Raw genomic sequence first — 22,207 nt, 5'->3', positions numbered from 1 at the left:
TAATGTAATAGATAGTCTGCCTATCAAAAGTATCCAGTGCAGAACAAAGCAATAGAAAAGTTAGGTTTTTGTAGCAGATCACAGTAAATATAACCGTGTTAGCCCTCTTAAGTACAAAAATGTAGAATACTTTGGGTTTTGCTTATATAGAAACTGTGGGTTGTTTTTTTTTTTTTTTTTTTTAAATCAGTCTTTCACTTTTTCCTTCATACAGGTTTCTAGGAATAGAGAAGACAGAATGCTTCTACCAATAGTGATAGTTTTTCCCTCATTCTTGTGTTTCTTTCCTTCTCTCACTAAGACTGGTTTGGCTCCCATTACTTGCAAGCACTCTGAAACATATACCTGCCTTTACTTTTCTCAAATCTGATAAATTATACCATCCAGGCATAGTGTCTGGGCAGGTATACATTTTTTTTAGAATCACCATATGAGCTGCACACAGCAATGCATAGTTAAGAACAACTATTTGAAAGAAAATTAGAATTTTAAATCCTAGTTCTATAGTTCATCTCACTGCTAGGATGCCAAGTTAGAGACAGCTAGTCATACTGCAAGAAAAAATAAGGCAAAAAAAAGGGACTGTCAGGATAGCTATCTACTTTTGCTACTTGACCCCGTGCCTTATGTTGTCTCAGCACAACAGTGTGGTTGTCTGCTTGTTTATTAGTTTCTTTGCCTGGAGTATGAGCTTTTCAAAAATAGGATCTGAGTATTATTTACCTTTGTAAAATAAGCCTCATATGCAGAGCCAATAATGTAAAAAGTTCTTTGTAAAACAAGTAAATTATTATTTGAAGAGTGATTAAGACCTTTAGAGCTTCTGTTGATGGAACTGTTTCTGCCAAAGATACTCTTATGGCTATTTTTACTGATTATTAATGATTCTGATTGTATCACATGAATTATATCACATGATACAATCTATGAAGAATGCATTTTCTTAAAGAAAGAAACTGAATCCTAGAAAGGTTAAGTAAGTTATTTCTCAACATTTTTGTTTTGGTTTGGTTTTGGCTGCTTCTGTGGCATACAGAAATTCCTCAGCCAGGAATTGAACCTGCACCACAGAAGTGACCCGACCTTCAGCAGTGGCAATGCCAAATCCTTAATGACTATGCCACCAGGGAACTCTTCCCCAAGGTTTATTATGTAAAGCACTCACTTGTCTCCAATTCTGTTTATTCAACTAAACTTTTTTCTCTTAATACTGCTCCCAGTGGATGTTGAAGATTATTCTGTTATTTTATTAATGTGAATTTGTGATGATAAACACTAATGCTATAAATTGAATGTTATGTGCTTTAGATTTTCAGAGTATAAAATAATGGAAGTCCTTATTCATTTGTTTGTATTTGTCTCAACTTATTGCACTTTTTTGAAGTTAAATTAGATCATCCATGATTTTTTGACCTTTAGAGTAATGTTGATCCCCGAGATGATGTATTTGGATATACTCATCAGTTTGAGGACAAACCAGCATTAAGCAAAACAGAAGATAGGAAAGAGTACAATATTGGTGTCCTAAGACACCTTCAGGTCATCTTTGGTCATTTGGCTGCTTCCCGGCTACAATACTATGTGCCCAGAGGATTTTGGAAACAGTTCAGGTAAATTTGGGGTGGATGATGATTTCAGTTTTATAAAAATTTCTTTATACTAACTCTGTACTTCTAAGTATATGTTAATTGCAGTATAGTTGATTTACAGTGTTTTAAGTGTATGCAGAGTGAGTCAGATATAAGTGATTTGTATGTATATGATATATAATTATTTAAAATAAGTGATAAAATTTCTTTAAATTGGCCTTCTTTGTCATCTTGTTCTTTATCATTGCCCCAAGAGGAAGACATAAAAATTACCCTAGGGAGGGTTCTTTAGTTTCTTAAGATGTCATTAACCTTTTACTATGAAAAACTTTTGAGTTAGACAGAAAAACAATGCTAAAATGTAGTCGTCTCCTTGATTCAGCAGTTGTCAGCTGAAGCAAATGCCACACCTACTATTTTTATCTATATAACGATTTCATTTATGTTTTCCTAGGATTTAAAATAAGCATTATGGAGTTCCTGACGTGGTGTAGTCGTTGACGAATCCAACTAGGAACCATGAGGTTGCGGGTTCGATCCCTGGCTTTGCTCAGTGGGTTAAGGATCTGGCGTTGCCATGAGCTGTGGTGTAGGTCACAGACACAGCTCGGATCTGGCGTTGCTGTGGCTCTGGCGTAGGCCAGCAGCAACAGCTCCGCTTAGACCCCTAGCCTGGGAACCTCCATATGCCATGGGAGCAGCCCTAGAAAAGGCAAAGAGACCAAAAAAAAAAAAAAAAAAAAAAAAAGCATTATGATGATACTGTTATCACACCTAACTTAAATAAAAACTTACTATTATTCCTACATCCCACAATTCAAATTTATCCAATTATTTAAAAAAATTATTTTTTATGGTATGATTGGGTATATATACTACAGTTGGGTCTCATGAGTTTCTTTTAAAATTCCAAAAAGAAAAAGAAAAGAAAAGAAAAGAAAAATGGAGTTCCTGTAGTGGCTCAGTGGCTAACAAACCCGACTAGTAACCATGAGGTTGCGGCTTCAACCCCTGGCCTCGCTCACTGGATTAAGGATCTGGCGGTGCCGTGAGCTGTGGTGTAGGTCGGACCCCATGTTGCTGTGCCTGTGGCACAGGCTGGCAGCTGTAGCTCTGATTTCTGACCCCTGCCTGAAAACTTCCATATGCTTCGGTTTTAGGGTGCAGCCCTAAAAAAACAAAGGACACCAAAAAAAAAAAAAAAAATTTCAAGTTTCCTAGAGTTCTCATTTTGGCTCAGCAGTTTATGCATCTGACTAGCATTCATGAGGTTTTGGGTTTGATCCCTGACCTCGCTAAGTAGCTTAAGGATCTGGCATTGCCGTGAACTGTGGTGTAGGTTGAAGTGGCTTGGATCTGACGTTGCTGTGGCTCTGGTGTAGGTCGGTGGCTACAGCTCTGGTTGGATCCTTAGCCTGGGAACCTCCATATGCCGCGGGTGTGGCCCTAAAAAAAAGACAAAAAGAGACCCCCTCAAAATAAAATAAAAACAAAAATTCAAGTTTCTCTCTTCTCATTCTCTCTCAGTAGCTGGGTTGTTGGGATTTTGGTAGAGGATATTTTGTGGGTAGGTTGTTATTTTGGGGTTTTTGTTTGTTTGCATTTATCAATAAAGAAACTTGGTACTTTGCCCTGGATAATTCCCCACAGTCTAGATTTTCCTGATTGCATTCTAGTAGTTTTTTAGTATTTTCTTTGTCTCTGTCCTTGTAATTTTTAGGCTTGCAGGTTATATGCTCCGTCAGAGCTGCTCTGCTGCTGTAACAAGAAAGCAACCATAAACAATACATAAATGAGTATGATGTGGTTATTCCAATAAGACTTTGTTTATGGACATCAAAATTGGAATTTCACATTTTCCCTTATGAAATACTTTTTTGATTTTTTTCTAGCCATTTAAATATATATAAAACCATTCTCAAATTCTGGGGTTATATATAGACAATGGGTTAGATTTGACTCATGGGCTATAGTTTTCTTAGCCATGATTAAGAAGTCTGAGCAAATTGAAATATGTTGTGCCACATTTGCAGCAGGCAAGACTGCTTCATAGGTGGTGATTTACTTCCTTGGAGTAATACAAATGTATATATTTCATTTTGTGATGTTTAGTCATTTAGTCATCACTAAGTCCATATTTTCATTATGGTTAGAGTATGGTGGTATTCTAATTTCATCATCAGATATTCATTAACTAGATTTGGTCTGTGAAGAGAAGCTTACTCATCAATTAGTTAACCTTGTGTGTGTGTGTGTGTGTGTGTGTGTGTGTGTGTGTGTGTGAAAACTAGTATAGATACTGTTTTATTTTTCTTTATAAAATAATTGGTTTACTAGCTTCCTACTCACATGACTGATAAAATTTACTCTATTTTTAGATTTTTATTTTCTTCTTAGGGCCACACCTGGGGCATATGGAAATTCCTAGGCTAGGGGTCAAACTGGAGCTGCAGCTGCAGGCCTGCCCCACAACCGCCACAACATGGGATCCAAGCTGCATCTGCATCCTCTGCTGTAACTTGCAGCAACACCAGATCCTTAATCCACTGAGTAAGGCCAGAGATCAAACCTGTATCCTCAGGCATACTAGTCAGGTTCTTAGCCCCTCTGAGCCACAAGGGGAACTCCTATTTTTAGATTTTAAAAGTGTAATTATGTTTCTTACACTAATTTTATCAATGCCTACTTTGTGTTATGCCCAGTTACTGCTGTAATTACACAGCTCTCATTACTGTATAGAATAATCCTATATAGGAGGTTTAGAATTCTTTCGGCAAAGTACCTCCTAAGTAGATTTGATAGAGACTTCTTTTGAAACTCATGTATTTATAGTACTGTGATACCCATTATCTCTCAATATAACTCTATATTTTATAAATTAAATTCTCAGCCCAGGTCATGGGTGATTTGCATATGTAACATTTCCTACCGCATGTGTTATCTTTCCTCTTCCACTTCCATCAGCGGGCAAATACCGCACTTGTCTCTACCTTTTACTGTACAGATTTCTTTTCTTAACTTATCCTGTCTCTGGCTCAATATGTTTTTTCAGTATTCTTTTTTTTTTTTTTTTTTTTTTTTTTTCCCCTTTTTTGGCCACACCTGCAACATACGGAATTTCCTGGGCTAGGGATGAATCAGCTGGCCTACACCACAGGGACAGCTACACCTGATCCTAGCCATAGCTGCAGTCATTGCTACAGCTCATGGCAATGCTGGATTGTTAACTGATTGAGGCAAGGAATCAAACCAGCATCCTCATGGATACTAGTCAGATTCTTAACCTGCTGAGCCACAGTGGGAACTCCTTTTTCAGTATTCTAGTCAACATTTCTGCCCTCATTATTTCAGATTACTATATTATGAGCTTTTGTCTTAAACATCGTATACTCAGTTATTTTTGTGTGTTCATTTCTATGTAATTATAATTACATATCAAAACATAACATGCATGCATATTTCTGCCTCTAGGTATAGCTAGATCTGTAAATGTGTATCGTTTTTCTTATTAAAATAAAAAATTCCTGTGATTGTCTTTTCTTTTTTCTTTTTTTTTTTTTTTTTTTTTGCTTTTCAAGGCTGCACCTGTGGCACATGGATGTTCCCAGGCTAGGGGTCAAATTGGAGTTGTAGCTGCCAGCTTATACCGCAGCTACAGCGACACAGAATCCAAGCTGTGTCTGCAACCTACACCACAGTTCGTGGCAATGCGGGAGCCTTAACCCACTGAGCAAGGCCTTCATCCTCATGGACACTAATCACATTCCTTAACTGCTGAACCACAACAGGAACGCCACTGTGATTGAATTTAAATGTTCTAAATTACAGTAAGTTTGGGAATTCCCTTCATGGCTCAGCGTTAACAAACTTGGCTGGCATCCATGAGGACACAGGTCTGATCCCTGGCCTCACTCAGTGGGTTCAAGGATACGTCGTTGCCGTGAGCTCTGGTGTAGGTTGCAGATGCAGCTCAGATCCCGTGTTGCTGTGGCTCTGGCGTAGGCTGGCGGCCACAGCTCTGATTGGACCCCTAGCCTGAGAACCTCCATATGCTGTGGGTGCAGCCCTGAAAAATGAGAGAAAGACAAAATAAATAAATAAATTACAGTAAGTTTATATTTATGATTTTTGTCTTCACAGTTACTCTTTCTATGTTAGGGAGAAGCTCAGTTTATCAAGCACTTTGGTATTAACCTATAATCTAGACACACATTGTGCTCATAATGTGTGGGGGGTTTTTGCTTTGTGGGTTTTTTTGGCAAGGTTTATGTAACAGAATTCACCAATGTAACCATTTAAAAGTAGTGGCTCTTAAGTATATTTAAAATGTTTGTACTGTCACGAGTATCATCATCCCACTGTCTGGTTCCCGAATATTCTCATCACTTCATCTCATGGCCGAATTGATACTCCGTTTTGCGTAGGTACACCATGTTTTGGGTTATTTGCTTAGCAATTGATGAACCTTTGAATGGCTTCTACCTTTTAGTCATTGTGAATAGTGCTTCAGCGAACACTCGTGTTAAGTTTTTGTATGGATTTAAGTTTTTATTTCTTTTAGTATATATTTAGGATTGCAGTTGCTGGGTAATAGGCTAACTCTGTAAGCTTAAACATTCCATTGTAACATCTTACTTTCTCACCACCAAAATAAGAGGGTTGCGGTTTTTCAAATCCATGCCAGTATATATGGCGTTTGGGGGTTTGTGTTGTTTTGGTGGTGGTCATGTAGGACTTTTGCGTTGTTTTGGGTTTGGTTTTTGTTTTGCTTCTTTAATGTAGACCTTCTAGTAGAGGTAGCGTGGTAAAATCACTTTGGTTTTAATTTCTGTTTCCATAATGACTAGCAGCATTTTTTTCAAATGCACCAGTGGCCTCTGTTCACTGGTGCCAAATAGAAGCATGGAGACAGAGTTTTGGGTGAAGGAGAAAAAAAAATTTTATTGCTTTCTTTGGCAAAGGAGGTCACAACAGGCTAATGCCCTAAATAACTCTGCCCTCCCTTGGGGGCTGGAAAATAGGGCAACAAATAAGGGTCAGGGTAGATGTAAGCTTTCATTCTTCAGAGCCTGGGACTGGTTCTTGTGGTCCTACAAAAAATAAATCTTCACGTACTTAACAACTTCCGTTTGTTGCGGGTTATAATTCTGCAGAAAAGCTCAAAGACATCATTATGTGTATTCTTTGAGAGGGAACCAGAACCTGCCCCAAGGCGGTGCTGTTGTGTCTTGACGGCTCCTCCCTGGTCTCTGCCTCCCCTCCCTTCCCTGACCAGCACCTGTCTGAACCTGCCCCTGGGAACTCGGAGAAGGTCATGGAGGCTGAAGGAGGCCCATGTCCTACAGACGGGAAGTGGGGGAGTTCCATCATGGCTCAGTGGTAGTGAACCCAAGAGGATTCAGGTTCCAATCCCTGGCCTTGCTCAGTGAGTTAAAGGATCTGGTGTTGCCATGAGCTGTGGTGTAGATCCAGACATGGCTTGGATATGGCATTGCTGTAGCATAGCCCGGCGGTTACAGCTCCAATTTGACCTGAGGGCTTCCATATGCGATGGGTCTGGCCCTAAAAAGACAAGAGAAAGAAATGGGGGACAGAGAAAGGATTTGTGTCCAAAGGCTCCAAAGGGCTCTGCTGTGTTTCAGTGCAGAGCATCTTTTTGATGTCAGAAAGTTGTTGTTGGAATCTGTGTTCTTGTTCACGAAGCCAGTGAACGGACTTTGAGAACACACAGGCAGCAAGCAAGCAAAGTCTTTATTACGGGAAAGCAAACAGTTCCCAGGATGGCCCTCCTTTCTATTGTCTTATAGGGGTTTTTATACCTTAAAGATGGGGTTACCAGTGCAGGTTCCAGAAAGATGTGGTTTTCTCCCACTGGCCTTGCCCAGTTACCTATATCAGTCCTTGTCCAATAGGGGTCTTAGGGATGGAAATTTTATGGTTTCTTTTCCCTTCTCTTCCCTTAGACTGAGAGAGAGTCACCATTCCTTTCATTGCTTTTGTATCAGTTGAGGAGTGGGTTAGAGATTAATGTCCATCTCCCTGTAGTAAACAAGCCCAATGGGGATGTTACTCTCTGGAGCCCTTATGCCATAAAACGTTAATCAATAGCCATAGCTAAGAATGCTTCAAAGCGTGTGCTCCTCCACTATCTGAGTTATTATTCTGCCTCATTTTCATGTACCTAGTGGCCATTGGCCATTTGTGCTTTATGTTTGGGTGTGTGTGTGCACCCATGGCATGTGGGGTCAAATCAGAGCTACAGCTTCCTGGCCTATGCCACAGCCACAGCAACAGCAGGATCTGGGCTGAGTCTGCAACCTATACCACAGCTCATGGCAATGCCCAGTCCTTAACCCACTGGGGGGCAAGGCCAGGGGTCAAACTGCAACCTCATGCATACTAGTCTTATTTGTTTCCACTGATCCATGATGGGAGCTCCAGCGCCAGATCTTTAACCCACTGAGCAATGCCAGGGATCGAACCTATGTTCTCATGGATATTAGTTATTAGCACTGAGCCACAACTGGAGCTCCTTCTTAGTAGTATCTTTTGATGCAGAAAAATTTTATATTTTGATGAAGTCCTTTTTGCCTATTTTTTCTTCTTCAGGTTTTTACTCCAGCTTACTGAAATTTTTTCATGGTGAAATGTATATAACACAGAAGTTAGTATACTGTTTAAATTTTTGCTGGTATATAGTTCAGTAACATTGGCATTTTGTATGTCATCATCCACCTTCAAAACTTTTCATCTTCCTAAACTGAAACTCTGTATGCATTAATAATAACCCTTCCATACTTGATTTTTAGGTGTTGATTTTTGGATCTTGCAACTCTGTTGAATTTACTGAATTCTAGCAGGGTTTTTTTGTTGGATTTTTAGAATTTCCAGTTTGGATGCCTTTCTTTCTTTTTTTTTTTTTTGCCAGCTATATTGATGTGAAAAACAGGCATCCTTGCCCGTATTCCTGATCTTAGAACAAAGGTTTCGGTCTTTCCATCTTACCAAATAGACCAAAAACCTAAACGGTAAATGATAGGACTTTTAGAAGAAAACAAAGAAGAAAAGCTTCATGATATTGGATTTGGTAGTGATTTCCTTGAGCAGATAACAAAGACATGGGAAACAAAGGGAAAAATAAAGAACTCGGTGTCCTTTTGTTTGTTTGTTTTTGTTTGTTTCTTTGTTTTAGGGGCGCACCCTAGGCTTACGGAGGTTCGCAGGCTAGGGGTTGAATTGGAGCTGCAGCTGCCACCCAACACCACAGCCACAGCAACCCGGGATCTGAGCGATGGTCTGACATACACCACAGTTCACGGCAATGCTGGATCTTTCACCACTGAGCAAGGCCAGGGATTGAACCCACATCCTCATGGATTGTAGTTGAGATTGTTAACCGCTGAGCGACAAAGGGAACTCCGAACTCAGTATTCTTTATCTAATAAAAATATTCTCTGAAGGGACAGGGAAATTCCCTAAGTACATTTTCAAATAAAGGGAAATTTGGAAAGAATTTATTCACAATCAAATCTGCTTTAAAAGAAATTCTAAACATAGTTCTGATTAGGGAAAACTTGGAATTTCAAGAATAAAAGCAGAGAAACAAATGCGAAATACTGGATATTTATAACACTCTTCTCTGATTTCTTTAAATTTGTTTAGATATTGAAAGCAAGAGTTCCCATTGTGGCTTAGCAGGTTAAGAATTTGACTAGTGTCCGTGAGGATATGCGTTTGATCCCTGGCCTCCTTCAGTGGGTGAAAGGATCCAGCATAGGTCATGAATGCAGGCCAGATCTGGCATTGCTGTTGCTGTGGTGTAGGCCAGCGGCCAAGGCTCCAATTCAAACCTTAGCCAGGGGACTTCCATGTGCTGCTGGTATAGTCCTGGAAAAAAGAAATCAATAACTAACTAACTAACTAAATATCAAAAGCAAAATAGCCATAGAGAGATCATTTAGTGTGTGTTATTATAATACGTTTATTAATTATAAAGAGAGAAATGTAAAGGCCATTATTTGGCTATGAGGCTTTTGTGAGTTAGTTGAATTAGAAAATAACTCTGCATGGCAAGTTAAGAATGATCTGAGTAATAGCTTAGAGTTATTACATTAAAATAAATACGAAGAGATACATAGCAAAACACCACTAGATGCATTGAAATATAATATCAATACATATTTAAATAATTCAGAAAGGGTCAGGAAACAAAGGATAAGATAATGGAATTATGTGAATTATACACCTAAATTCAATATAGCACTAACATAAGATGTAAAGCGATCCAGTTAAAAGACCGTTTGTCAGATAAGATAAATAGAACTAATTTATATGCCTTCTATAAGAAAAGCAATTTAAATGCAGTGTTTCTAAATTGGAAGTGAATGAAAGCATGCAATGAAATACCACTGTACATACATCAATTAGATTGGTAAAAAAAAAAAAATAGTGACACTGTGAAATACTGACTAGCATGTACACTTTGGGTGACTTTGAAACAGAATAATTAGGGAACTGTAACACTTAAAAAGTCGATTCAAGGAAATAGGTATTGTATTAGAACGGTGGCACTAGAAAACTTGGGGAATGGAATTTTCGTTGTGGCTCAGTCGAAATGAACCTGACTAGGATTTGGATTCATTTCCTGGACCTGCTCAGTGGCATTGCCTCAAACTGTGATGTAGGTCTCAGAGGTGGCCTGAACCTGGCATTGCTGTGGCTCTGTAATAGACCAGCAGCTGTAGCTCTGATTCAACCCCTAGCCTGTATGTGCAACCCTAAAAAAAAGAAAGAAAATTTGGTGAGGGATTGAGGTATGGTTTGGTATCTTGCTAGTGGTGGTTGTTACACAACAGCTTGTATTTGGTAAAGATCATAAACTGTGCTTCAGGAAGATTGAGTGTTACTATGTGTGAATTTAAAAGTAATTTTTTAAAATTAGCAGCCAATTTTTTAAATTGTTTAAAGCATACCCCCATACACAGAAGAAAGTAACCTTTCTCAGCAGGTTTAATATTTGGCCTTGTCTCTGAGTTCCTTCTGTGGCAAATGGGAGTGTCTTGGGAGTGGTGGGACACAGGTTCAGTCCCCACCTTACACACTGGGTTAAGGTGTTGCTGCAGCTGTGGCTTAAGTCTGAATTGCAGCCAAAAAGAAAAGGGGAAAAAAAAAAAAAGGTTTTGCCTTGTCTTTTGCTAAAGTTGAATCTGTTTCTGTTCTCTTATGTACATTATTCTATAAATATTAAATTGGATGTTGTTTGAGATCTTCCTGAATGACCTGGGTTTTCACAGCCTCGGTTTTCATTTTGTGTGCACACAGTATTTTGTTTTCTCAAGATTGGTTGGCTTATGTTTTAAATCCATTCACATTGCAAAATATACATTAACTCTAGAATAGAGGAAATCTTCTCTTTTCACTTGGAAAAATTGCTTTAGTTATGGATAAATAGCTATGAATTTCACAGTGTAGTAACCCCAGATTTAAGCAGAATTAAATGAAAGTAGTCATTATAATATCCATATATGATTGTTTTCCTTCTCATCTTGATGAGATAATGGAATTAATTATGTGAATTATATACCTAAATTCAATATAGCACTAACGTATTTTTAGTTTTTTTACCTGAATCCAGAATTCATGAATATAGTGTTTTATAAAGCAAACACAAATTTTTTGTCTTTTGTCTTTTTAGGGCCGCACCCATGGCACATGGAGGTTCCCAGGCTGGAAGGTGAATCGGAACTATAGCTGCCGGCCTACTCCGCAGCCACAGCAATGCCAGATCCAAGCTGAATCTGCAGCCTACACCACAACTCAAGGCAACACAGGATCCTTAACTTGCTGAGCAAGGCCAGGGATCAAACCCGTGTCCTTGTGGATACTAGTTGGGTTCGTTAACCACTGAGCCACAAGGGGAACTCCAAAACAGACATAGTTCTTAACACCTGCCATTCAACACTGGAGTACCTATTTTACCGTAAGCTTCACTTCTATTCCTTTTTCCATCCAATACGTAATATGCATTGGTTTACTTCCCTTTTCCATGTAAAGGAACACAGCGTCAACCTGTATTTCTAATCTCATTGTTGTTTTTATTTTAAGAAAAAAATACATACATTCTGAGGATGGAGAATATCACTTTTTCTGTTTTTCTCTTAGGCTTTGGGGTGAACCTGTTAATCTACGTGAACAACACGACGCCTTAGAGTTTTTTAATTCTTTGGTGGATAGTTTAGACGAAGCTTTGAAAGCTTTAGGACATCCAGCTGTTCTAAGCCAAGTCTTGGGAGGGTCCTTTGCTGATCAGAAGATTTGCCAAGGCTGCCCACATAGGTAAGTACTAGTTAACGTTTTTATTTTTATTTTATTTTTTGGTCTTTTAGTCCTTTTAGGGCCGCACCCGAAGTATATGGAGATTCCCAGGCTAAGGGTCTCATCAGAGCTGCAGCCTGGTGGCCTATGGCACAGCAACAGATCCGAGACGCATCTTCGACCTACACCACAGCCCACGGCAATGCTGGATCCCCAGGGATTGAACCTGCTAGAGTTGTTTCCGCTGCGCCACCATGGGAACTCCGTAACGTTTTTAATACGTACTTAATATTTCTTTATTTTTTCCGTAGTATAAATAACATTTTCACTGGTACTTACATATGAAAGCAGAGACAATTATTACACTTCGTTACACCCTACTGTTTTGCGGAACAGGGGTTTAAGTAACATTTATTTTCTGTAATTTTACTCAGTGTCTCATTATTTTCTCTTTACATTTGTATGTTTTGTCATATCCTAAGAAATCAAATGGCATTCTTGATAAAACTGTAGTTACCATAAGATATTTACCTGGTATATTATAATTAAAATAGTAATTGACTTAGTATGCCTTCCTATAATACAAAATTCTTTCTCACTCAAATTATCAAAATAGGGTAGTATTTTCTGAAAGCCATTCTTTTATTCTGTAAATATTATTTTGGTGTGAGTGAATTCTCTGTCACCTGTTCCTATCAGTCCTTAGTTTTTTATTTAGTTGTCAAAATTATTCATAATTCTTTTGCTCTGGCAAATGAAGATATTCATTGGCAAATGAAGTATATATTCCAACAAAATTAGTCTTATTAATTTTATTTGAAATGTCTAATTAAAAGACAGTTTAGGAGTATGTAAGAGTCCCACATTTTTTTAATATTTTTGAGTACTGGTTTGTTTTAGAATGTCCTATACTGCAGGAGAAACTGTTAACATCATTTCATCCTCTAAGACTTTTTTCTTCTGCCGATAGTTTCCTATCACAGTGGAAATGTGTAATAAGCAATTCATAAATACTTCCATTTGTGTACTTGCTTTTTTTTTCCCCTCTATCTGAATTACAAATTTCCAAGTATGAAGGACTGTAAGACATAATATCCCCTGTGCTTTATGTGTGGTGGGCACTCTTAATATGTTGATCAGTAGATTTAATGTTTGAGAATGTATACTCTATGTCCTATTTTCTGAGTTTCTAAGGGTGTCATCAGAAATTTCTGGTGTTCCCGTCGTGGCTCGGTGGTTAATGTATCTAATTAGTACCCATGAGGACAGTACCCATCAGTCCTTGGCCTCGCTCAGTGAGTTAAGGGTGCACCGTTACAGTAAGCTGTCGTGTAGGTCGCAGACACGGCTCAGATCCCAAGTTGCTATGGCTGTGGCTTAGGCCAGCAGCTACAGCTCCAATTGGACCACTACCCTGGAAACCTCCATATGCAGCCCTAAAAAAATAAAAAAAAAAACAAAAAAGAAAAAGAGAGAGAGGTAGGGAAGGAAGGAGGGAGGGACGGAGGAAAAAAGGAATTCCTGAAAGCCCCTTTTCCAAAAACATCATCACAGTCTAAATGACTGACTCCATCCTATGTTATCTACTCTCTCTACTAAATTTTATGACTCTGTAGAATAGAGAGATGTACAGGTTTGTTGGATGTTTGAACTTGTGCATGTGTTGGAACTTGGCATCTAAGTGCCATAAATATTTGTTGGTATTTTGTACCACACAAGTAGAGGAACATTTAAAAATTCAGCTCATGGAGTTCCTGTCATGGCTCAGCAAAATGAGTCCAACTAAGAACCAAGAGACTACAGGTTCAATCTTTGACCTCGATCAGTGGGTTAAGGATCTGGTGTTGCTACGAGCTGTGGTATAGATTGCAGATACAGCTCGGTTCCTGCATTGTTGTGGCTGTGGTGTAGGCAGGCAAGTGTAGCTCTGATTTGACACCTGGCCTGGGAACTCCCATATGCCACGGGTACGCCCCTAAAAAGCAAAAAAAAAAAAAAAAAAAAAAAAAAAATCCGTTCATGAATAGACTTTTTCTCAATTTGATGAGTCTTTACCTTTCTCTTTCCATGAATTGTGTTTTGGGTGTGGGGGTGTGTGGGTGGGGGTGTGTCTTTTTAGGGCCGCACCTGCGGCATATGGAGGTTTCCAGGCTAGGGGTCTAATTAGAGCTGTAGCTGCTGGCCTACGCCACAGCAGCTTGGGGTCCGAGCCGCATCTGCGACCTATACCATAGCTCATGGCAATGCCAGATCCTTAACCCACTGAGCGAGGTCAGGGATCGAACCCATAGCCTCATGGTTCCTAATCAGATTCGTTAACCATTGAGCCGCAATGGGGACTCCTTCCACGAATTGTTAATACTTAAATAGTATAGGTATACTGAAAGAATATAAAGAACTAAGCCACGAGTCCAGACAAGCTTCATCTCTACCTTCTAAGCTATAGTGTAATTAGTATTTTGTCACGTCCTCACTATCACTCTCCTGCAGTCGCCATATCTGTAAAATAGGGATAGATGCATATGTCTAGCAGGTTTTTTCTAAAGCTGAAGATAAGCAAAAATGTGGGTATGGAATCTAATACATTGTCCAGGACAAAGCAAATGGTCAGGGAAAGATACGTATTGTTTATGAGCAACATTCTATGGCTAATGCATTTGACGTACATACTGCAAATGTGTTATTTGCCAAGTTCACAACTCAAGCTAATATTTAGCTACCTAGGTAATAATCCCTTTGCTGTTTCTTAAATTACATCTTTAGATACGAGTGTGAAGAATCTTTTACAACTCTGAATGTAGATATCAGAAATCACCAAAACCTTCTTGATTCTTTGGAACAGTATATCAAAGGAGATTTATTGGAAGGTGCAAATGCATACCGTTGTGAAAAATGTGATAAAAAGGTATGTATTGTTTGTTAATGCATAGGGGGATGCATTGATAGAACTGGAAAACTTCAAAGTTGTTTGTTTTTAACCTTAACATTTACTTCTGCTTTGCTACAGTGCTATAGGGAGGGAGTCAAGGTGATAACTGATTTAAAGAGTTGTCAGGGAAACAATACTGAAAGAAAATAATAATGAACCTGGAAAAATTCTTTGAATTTGGTGATTAACTTTTTCTTTTTTTTTCCTTTCTTTTCTTTCTTTTTTTTTTTTTTTTTTTTTTTTGCTTTTTAGGGCCGCTCCGAGGCATATGGAAGTTCTTAGGCTAGAGGTAGAATTGGAGGTGCCGCTGCCTGTCTACACCACAGCAACAGCAACTTAGAATCCAAGCCATGTCTCCCACCTACACCACAGCTCACAGCAATGCCAGATCTCCGATGCAGTGAGCAAGGTCAGGTGTTGAACCCACATCCTTGTGTCTACTGGTCAGATTTGTTTCCACTGCACCACAATGGGAACTCCGGTGATTAACTTTTCTTTTTATGGCCATTCCCGCAGCATATGGAAATTCCTGGGCTAAGGATCAAATCAGAACCGCAGCTGCCAGCCTATACCACAGCAACACCAGATTTTTAACACAATGAGCCAGGCTAGGGATTGAATCCACCTGTGTTCATCCTCACAGAGACAACATCAGGTCCTTAACTCCCTGAACCACAACAGGAACTCCCTCAGTGATTAATTTTAGAAGTCAGCATAACTTGATACCATTTTTTGTCTTGTGGTTTACAAGATGCACAAGTTACTTTACATTTCTGCACTGAAACACATTCCTAAAACCTGAAGAGATAACAGAAAATGTTTTCCCTTTTTCTTAACTTTGGCTTATAACTACTGTGAGCTTTAGATATACTTTACAGCTTTAGACATACTGTGTGCTAGTTTTATTTGGTTACATCAGACTTTCAGAACTATTTGCATTTCTTAAGACCAGATACGATTTTTGGACTTCACCAACTAATACTCTTTGTTGTTACTGAAACAGTTTGTGGGATAATTTTTTGGTTTGTTTTTGGTCTTTTTAGGGCTATACCCATGGCATATGGAGGTTCCCAGGCTAGGGGTCTAATTGGAGCTGTAGCTGCTGGCTTACGCCACAGCAGCTTGGGATCCGAGCTGCATCTGCGACCTATATCATAGCTCATGGCAATGCCAGATTCTTCACCCACTGAGCGAGTCCAGGGATGCCGGTCACAGATGAGGCTTGGATCCCAAGTGGCTGTGGCTGAGGCTGTGGCATAGGCCAGCATCTATAGCTCTGATTTGACCCCTAGCCTGCAAATTCCCATATGCTGTGGCTGTGGCCCTAAAAAGCAAAAATATTTGGATGATGGCCCTCAAACCCCTCAGCAGGATCCCTAGAGCCTCACCTCCAAGGTATTAATCAGGATGAACAGGCTGAAAGCCAAAAATTAAAAAGAGATCAGGCTAAACACCAGTGCTGGCAACTGCCATTCAGGGCTCTCAAATACATAGGCTCCCTCACAAAAACAACCTCCCCAAGGCCCCTCCAGTGGCATGTTTCAAGTGTGACAAAAGAGGCCCCTGGAAGGTTGACTGTGACCAACCCTCCCCCACTACATACCTCCCCACAGAGAGACCAGAATCATTGAACTCAACCTGCTAAGCCTCCTTGGCCTGGTCACAAAAGACTGAGGGTGTCCTGTACCACCCCCCTGGTCCCAACCCCTACTACTCCATCAGAGCCCCAGGTAACTCTGCTAGTCATAGGTAAGCTGGTCTCCTTTCTTATCAACACAGGGGCCACTTACTCAGCACAACCTCAATTAACAGGTCACAAACACCCCTCTCAAGTCTCTATTGTGCATGTTGGTGGTCTCATCTCCAAACCCTTACCAAAGCCCCTTCCAAACTGCACCTCAGCAGGGACACCCTTTAGCTGTTCTTTCCTGATATTAACCAAGTGTCCAGCCCCAATTCTTGGCAGAGACATTTTATCTAATTTCAGAGCCTCCCTCACACTTCTCACTCCTGTCTCTCTTTCTGAGCCCTCTCTCCTCACCCTTGCTCACACAGAACATGATAAGCTACCTCTCCCAGCCTCCGTTCTTTTGCCGTGGGTGTGGGACACCTCAACCCATTCCATAGCTCAGCAGCATTCTCCCATTCAAACTGAGTTAAAAGACCAGTCCACAAACCCCTGCCCACTTCAATATCCTTTGTCCTGGAGAGCAGAAGGGGCCTCCAACCTACCATTAACTACCTTCTTTCTCAAAACTTACTGTGGCCTACTTTCTCCCCATTCAACCCTCCAGTCCTACCAGTAAAAAAGTCAGAAGTTTCCTACTGCCTCATTCAAGATCTCTGCATTATACACCCGTCAGTCCTTCCAGCTCACCTGTGGTTGCCAACCCCTATGCCAGCCTATCTCTTATTCCCCCAGATATCTATAGTTTCACAGTACTTGGTCTTAAGGATGCCTTCTTTACTATCACTCTACAACCAGGTCTCAGACCTTTTTGCCTTTAGCTGTATGGATCCCCAACACTCACCAATCAAGTCGGCTTACTTGCATGGTCATTCCCCAGGGTTTTAGAGCAGGCCTTAGCTTTAGCTCTCACTACTCTCTCTCACCCCTGATACCCTCCTCCATTATGTGGATGGGATGATCTCTTAGTCTGTAGCCCATCTTATGATATCTCTCAAACGTACAACAACACTTAAACCACCTGGCTGATTAAGGATATTGGGTATCTCCCACTAAAGCTCAACTTTTGGACCCCTAGGTCAAAATCCCTTGGACTCTCTATTACTCCCAAGATTGTGCTACCACTGTAGGTAGAAAACAACTCATTGCCTTTCTCTATCCTCCCATTTCAAATAGGAACTCCCATCTTTCCTTGGGCTTGTAGGATTCCTCTGTATCTGGTTCCCCCACTTTGGACTTTTGGCCTGTCCCTATACCAAGCCACCAAAGGGCCTCTAATAGAGCCACTGGACCTTGCTGTCACTATTACAGCTCCATTCTTTAAATTAAAGTGGGCCCTTATCTCCGCCTGAGGTCCCCCTTCTTGGCTTATCACAAACTCTGTACAACAGAAAGGGAAGAAGCAGCACTTGGTCTGTTGAGACAAGACAAGGGACCAGATATTCAAGTTGTTGCTTACCTCTCAAAGCAGCTATGCCACAGTCCGGGGATGGCCAGCCTATCTGAGGACCCTAGCTTCAGCTGCCCTCTTAACATTCAAGAGCAAAAAACTCATCTTCAGACAGTCCACCACAGTCTAGTGTACATATAACCTCCTAGATCTCTCTCACATAAAGCCACTCAAAATCTGTCTCCCTGCAGAATACAGGAGCTTCATTTGGGTTGTATCAAGTCACCCAACATACACTTAGCCAAAAGCCCCCTGCTCAACCCTCCTATGCTTTCACCCATCCCCAACAGGAAAAGATTACATTCTTGTGAGGAAATTTTGGATTTCAAAACACTGTACCTTGCTAACATTTCAAACCATTCGTTGCCTAAGGCTTTTTCTACCTGGTGTATTGATGGCAGCTCCTTCTCTCAGCATGGGAAGAGGGTGGGTAGGACATGCAGTAGTTTCTCCTAAGGAGGTCACAGAATCTAACTCTCTTCTGGTAGGAACCACTGCCCAAAAGGCAGAATTCATTGCCCTTCCTCAAGCCCTTGTCTTACTTCAGGATAAGAGGCAAACATTTAGACTGACTCCAAATATGCCTACTATATCCTTTACTCTTACACCAAGATCTGGGAAGACAGGGGGCTCCTCACTACGAAGGGCTCCCCGTAATTATTCTCCCCTTAATTTTTTTTTTTTTTTTGTATTTTGTCCTTTTAGGGCCACACCCAGAGCATATGGAGGTTCCCAGGCTAGGGGTCTAATCAGAGCTGTAGCCGCCAGCCTACACCACAGCCACAAAACAATTTTTGTATTATTGAAGAGATATTTCTAATGGTTTAAGAATGTTATGCAAAAAAAAGAATATTATGTATTGAAATTTTATATTGCTGTGGACAGTGAATTATCAAAATACAGTACCTGCGACAGAAAGACCAAAATTTGACAAAGCATTAATCCTACCCAGAGAGGTCTGGTATTTGCCTTTTGCTCATTACAGGTAATCACCAAGACTTATAATGACCTGCTATTAAGTGGCTTTTTCTTCCTAAGGACTTTGGGTCAAGGCTAATAGTCTACGCTAATAATGTGATTTGTGGTGTGGTATCAGTTTGACCTCTGAAGAAAGTAGAGATAAGGTCAGTCCAGCAAGCAATCAATCATGTCTGCATGCCAAAGTTCCATTAAAAACTCTGGACCGCAACACTCAGATGAACTTTGATCATGTAATTCTCTGGGTGTGTTGTTTTACATCATTAGTGGGAGAAGTTAGTGTTGTCCACAACTCTAATGAGAGAGGTCCACTGGGAGCTTTATAATTCACCTACATTCTGCTTCACATGCCTCTTACCTTGGCTTTTATTAATCCATGTTCTTTAGCTGTGATAAACCGTAACTAAGCGTATTCAGTGAGCTCTAAAAAGGTAGTTATGGTTGAATCCTACAGTGGATTTATGACTACTGGACTTTATAGTTGTTTTTGGAAGTGAGATTAGCTAGAATAATCCCAATTCACTGAAATATAGTGTTTGGAAAGAGGAAAGATGAGAGGATGGGGGTTGATGATCCTTTGTTTCCTAAGGGATTAGACAGCCACCAATGGAATGGAATTGCTGCTGCCCCAAGATTGCTTACCAAAATTGCAAATGTTCAGTATAATTTAGAAATGGTAGCCCTGAGTTCCAAGGAGTTGGTTCTCTGGATGCAAGTTGAAAGGAAGCTAAATAAACAATCTCTTGGGAATTATTATCTATAAAAGACAAAATGATATATGTTCCAGCAGATTCTAGTGCCACATCATGCTGATTTCAGCCAGTTAGAGGTATAGCTAATAGCCTTAGGACTGTTACCAGACAGGGAAATTATGCTATTGTTAAGGTAAATTCTATCATTAGAGTCATGCATACCTTCTGTAGCTGTACTGCTGCAAAACTAAGCAATAATCTAAGAAGCCATATTGGATTTGTTGTCTGAGGTTTCTCTGAAGGGTTGTACCCGTGCTAAGAATCCTATTCAAAAGGAAAGGGAGGGGAGCTCCCATTGTGGCGCAGCGGAAACAAAACCGACTAGGAACCATGAGGTTGCAGGTTCAATCCCTAGCCTTGCTCAGCGGGTTAAGGATCTGGCTCTGCCATGAGCTGTGGTGTAGGTCACAGACACGGCTCGGATCCCGCGTTGCTGTGGCTGTGGTGTAGGCCGGCGGCTACAGCTCCAATTCGACCCCTAGCCTGGTACCCTCCATGTGCCGCAAGTGCGGCCCTAAAAAGCAAAAAAAAAAAAAAAAAAATTTTGGAGTTCCCGTCGTGGCGCAGTGGTTACCAAATCCGACTAGGAACCATGAGGTTGCGGGTTCGGTCCCTGCCCTTGCTCAGTGGGTTAACGATCCGGCGTTGCCGTGAGCTGTGGTGTAGGTTGCAGACGCGGCTTGGATCCTGCGTTGCTGTGCCTCTGGCATAGGCCGGTGGCTACAGCTCCAATTCGACCCCTAGCCTGGGAATCTCCATATGCCGCGGGAGCGGCCCAAGAAATAGCAACAACAACAACAACAGCAACAAAAGACAAAAAGACAAAAGACAAAAAAAAAAGGAAAGGGAGGAAGGTAAAGAAAAGAATTAAACAATCATTTGCAAAGGATGGACAGTTTTATTTTATTTTTTTAGAAGGGACAATTTTAGGTGGTTATTAAGCAAAACAAATAAAACAGATAATGATGTGGTTACAAATGTCTTAGTGTAGTACTGCTGGAGGCTAGTTTAACCCATGGAAGCCCTTGCTGATTCCCCAGTATTAATGGACTATAAACAAACTTATAGAATTTACCAAATCTGGAGGAATTAAAAAGCCAAAGAAAAGATGACAATGAGGAGTTGTGGCACAGCGGAAACGAATTCCTGTTGTGGCACAGCGGAAACAAATTCAACGAGGAACCATGAGGTTGTGGGTTCGACCCCTGGCCTTGTTCAGTGGCTTAAGGATCCGGCGTTGCTGTAAGCTGTGGTGGTCAAAGACATGCTTGGGTCTGGTGTTGTTGTGCCTGAGGTATAGGCCTGCAGCTACAGCTCCAATTAGACCTCTAGCCTGGGAACTTCCATATGCCATGGGTGCAGCCCTAAAAGGACAAAAAGGCAAAAAGGCAAAAAAAAAAAAAAAAAAAAAAAAAAAAAAAAAAAAAAATTACAGTGAGAAACCTGATAATGAACTGCCTGGGGAGACACGCTGGCAGAGGAATCAAGCTAAAGATTAAAAAGTTCCTTGCTGCTCAGTGGATTAAGGATCCAGGTGTTGTCACTGTTGTGGCTCCGGTTACTGTGGTGGCAAGGGTTTACTCCCTGGCCTGGGAACTTCCACTTGTCACAGGTTTAGCAAAGTAAGTAAGTAAATAAATGATTGACAGGGGGCAGGGTTCCTCTGACTTGAACTCTAATGTGCGGATGGAGGAAAATAATGCTATATACCTAAGTGTGGGTAAACTGGACAGGGGATGGAAAAGAGACTTTTCTGGGATTATTTGACATGGAAGACCAACTCTTTCTGATTCTAAGATCTGTTGGTAAAATTCATTTGGGGTGGTGGCTAAAGTTGGGAGAGTATGTGGATACAAAATTTGGTGGGATTAAGGTGAAACTTCAGTTGAAAACTGTGTTGGGGAACACTTCCTCGTAACTGTATCATAAAACAGAAAACTTTAAGTTTGCTAGCAGGCCAGTCTTGTCTAGGCAGGCTAAATATGAGTCATTAGGACTGCCTAAACTCACAAAGTTTATCAGTTTGAATCATTATGGGAGCTAGACCTGTTGTACACCAGCACACAATGGAAATTAGACTCAGTGCAAGCCTGTGAAGAGAGACAGGTGACTGGCTTTGTGTCCAGCTGCCTTGAAACACAGAGAAAAATCATAGCCAATTGTTGGAGCTCAGCAGTAACAAATCCAACCAGTATCCAGGAGAAGGCGGGTTAGATCCCTGGCCTAGTTTAGTGGGTTAAGGATCTGGCATTGCCATGAGCTCTGGTAAAGGTCACAGATGGAGTTCAGAACCTGCATTACTGTGCTGTGGTGTAGGCCGGCAGCTGCAGCTTGATTTGACCCCTAGCCTAGGAACCTCCACGTGCCATGGGTGTGACCCTGAAAAAACAAACAAAAAAGTTGTATCTTGACTAATTTGTGATATTGGCATGGTTGGTAAGATTCAAATACTTTATATAAGTAGCTCTTATGATAGTATCAATATTGATCAAATATATTGGGAGATTT

General features: G+C 40.6%; 1 protein-coding gene across 1 annotated transcript in view; it reads left to right on the top strand.

The window, feature by feature from the left end:
• Window positions 1-22,207, top strand: part of LOC102162178 (ubiquitin carboxyl-terminal hydrolase 9Y) — a 112,475-nt gene that overhangs the window by 85,448 nt on the left and 4,820 nt on the right. The window contains exons 14-16 of the mRNA XM_085009007.1: window positions 1,420-1,610; window positions 11,751-11,924; window positions 14,667-14,808. Coding sequence (XP_084865133.1) covers window positions 1,420-1,610; window positions 11,751-11,924; window positions 14,667-14,808 — 507 coding nt within the window. The remainder of the gene's footprint in view (window positions 1-1,419; window positions 1,611-11,750; window positions 11,925-14,666; window positions 14,809-22,207) is intronic.

The sequence above is a fragment of the Sus scrofa genome, chromosome Y (assembly GCF_054392235.1).
Source record: "Sus scrofa isolate SSC_HxYL_T2T_F1_AM1 chromosome Y, Sscrofa_HxYL_maternal_Yorkshire_Landrace_v2.0, whole genome shotgun sequence".
Taxonomy (NCBI): domain Eukaryota; kingdom Metazoa; phylum Chordata; class Mammalia; order Artiodactyla; family Suidae; genus Sus; species Sus scrofa.
The sequence above is the reverse complement of the archived record's forward strand: the minus strand, read 5'-3'. Positions and strand labels throughout refer to the sequence as shown.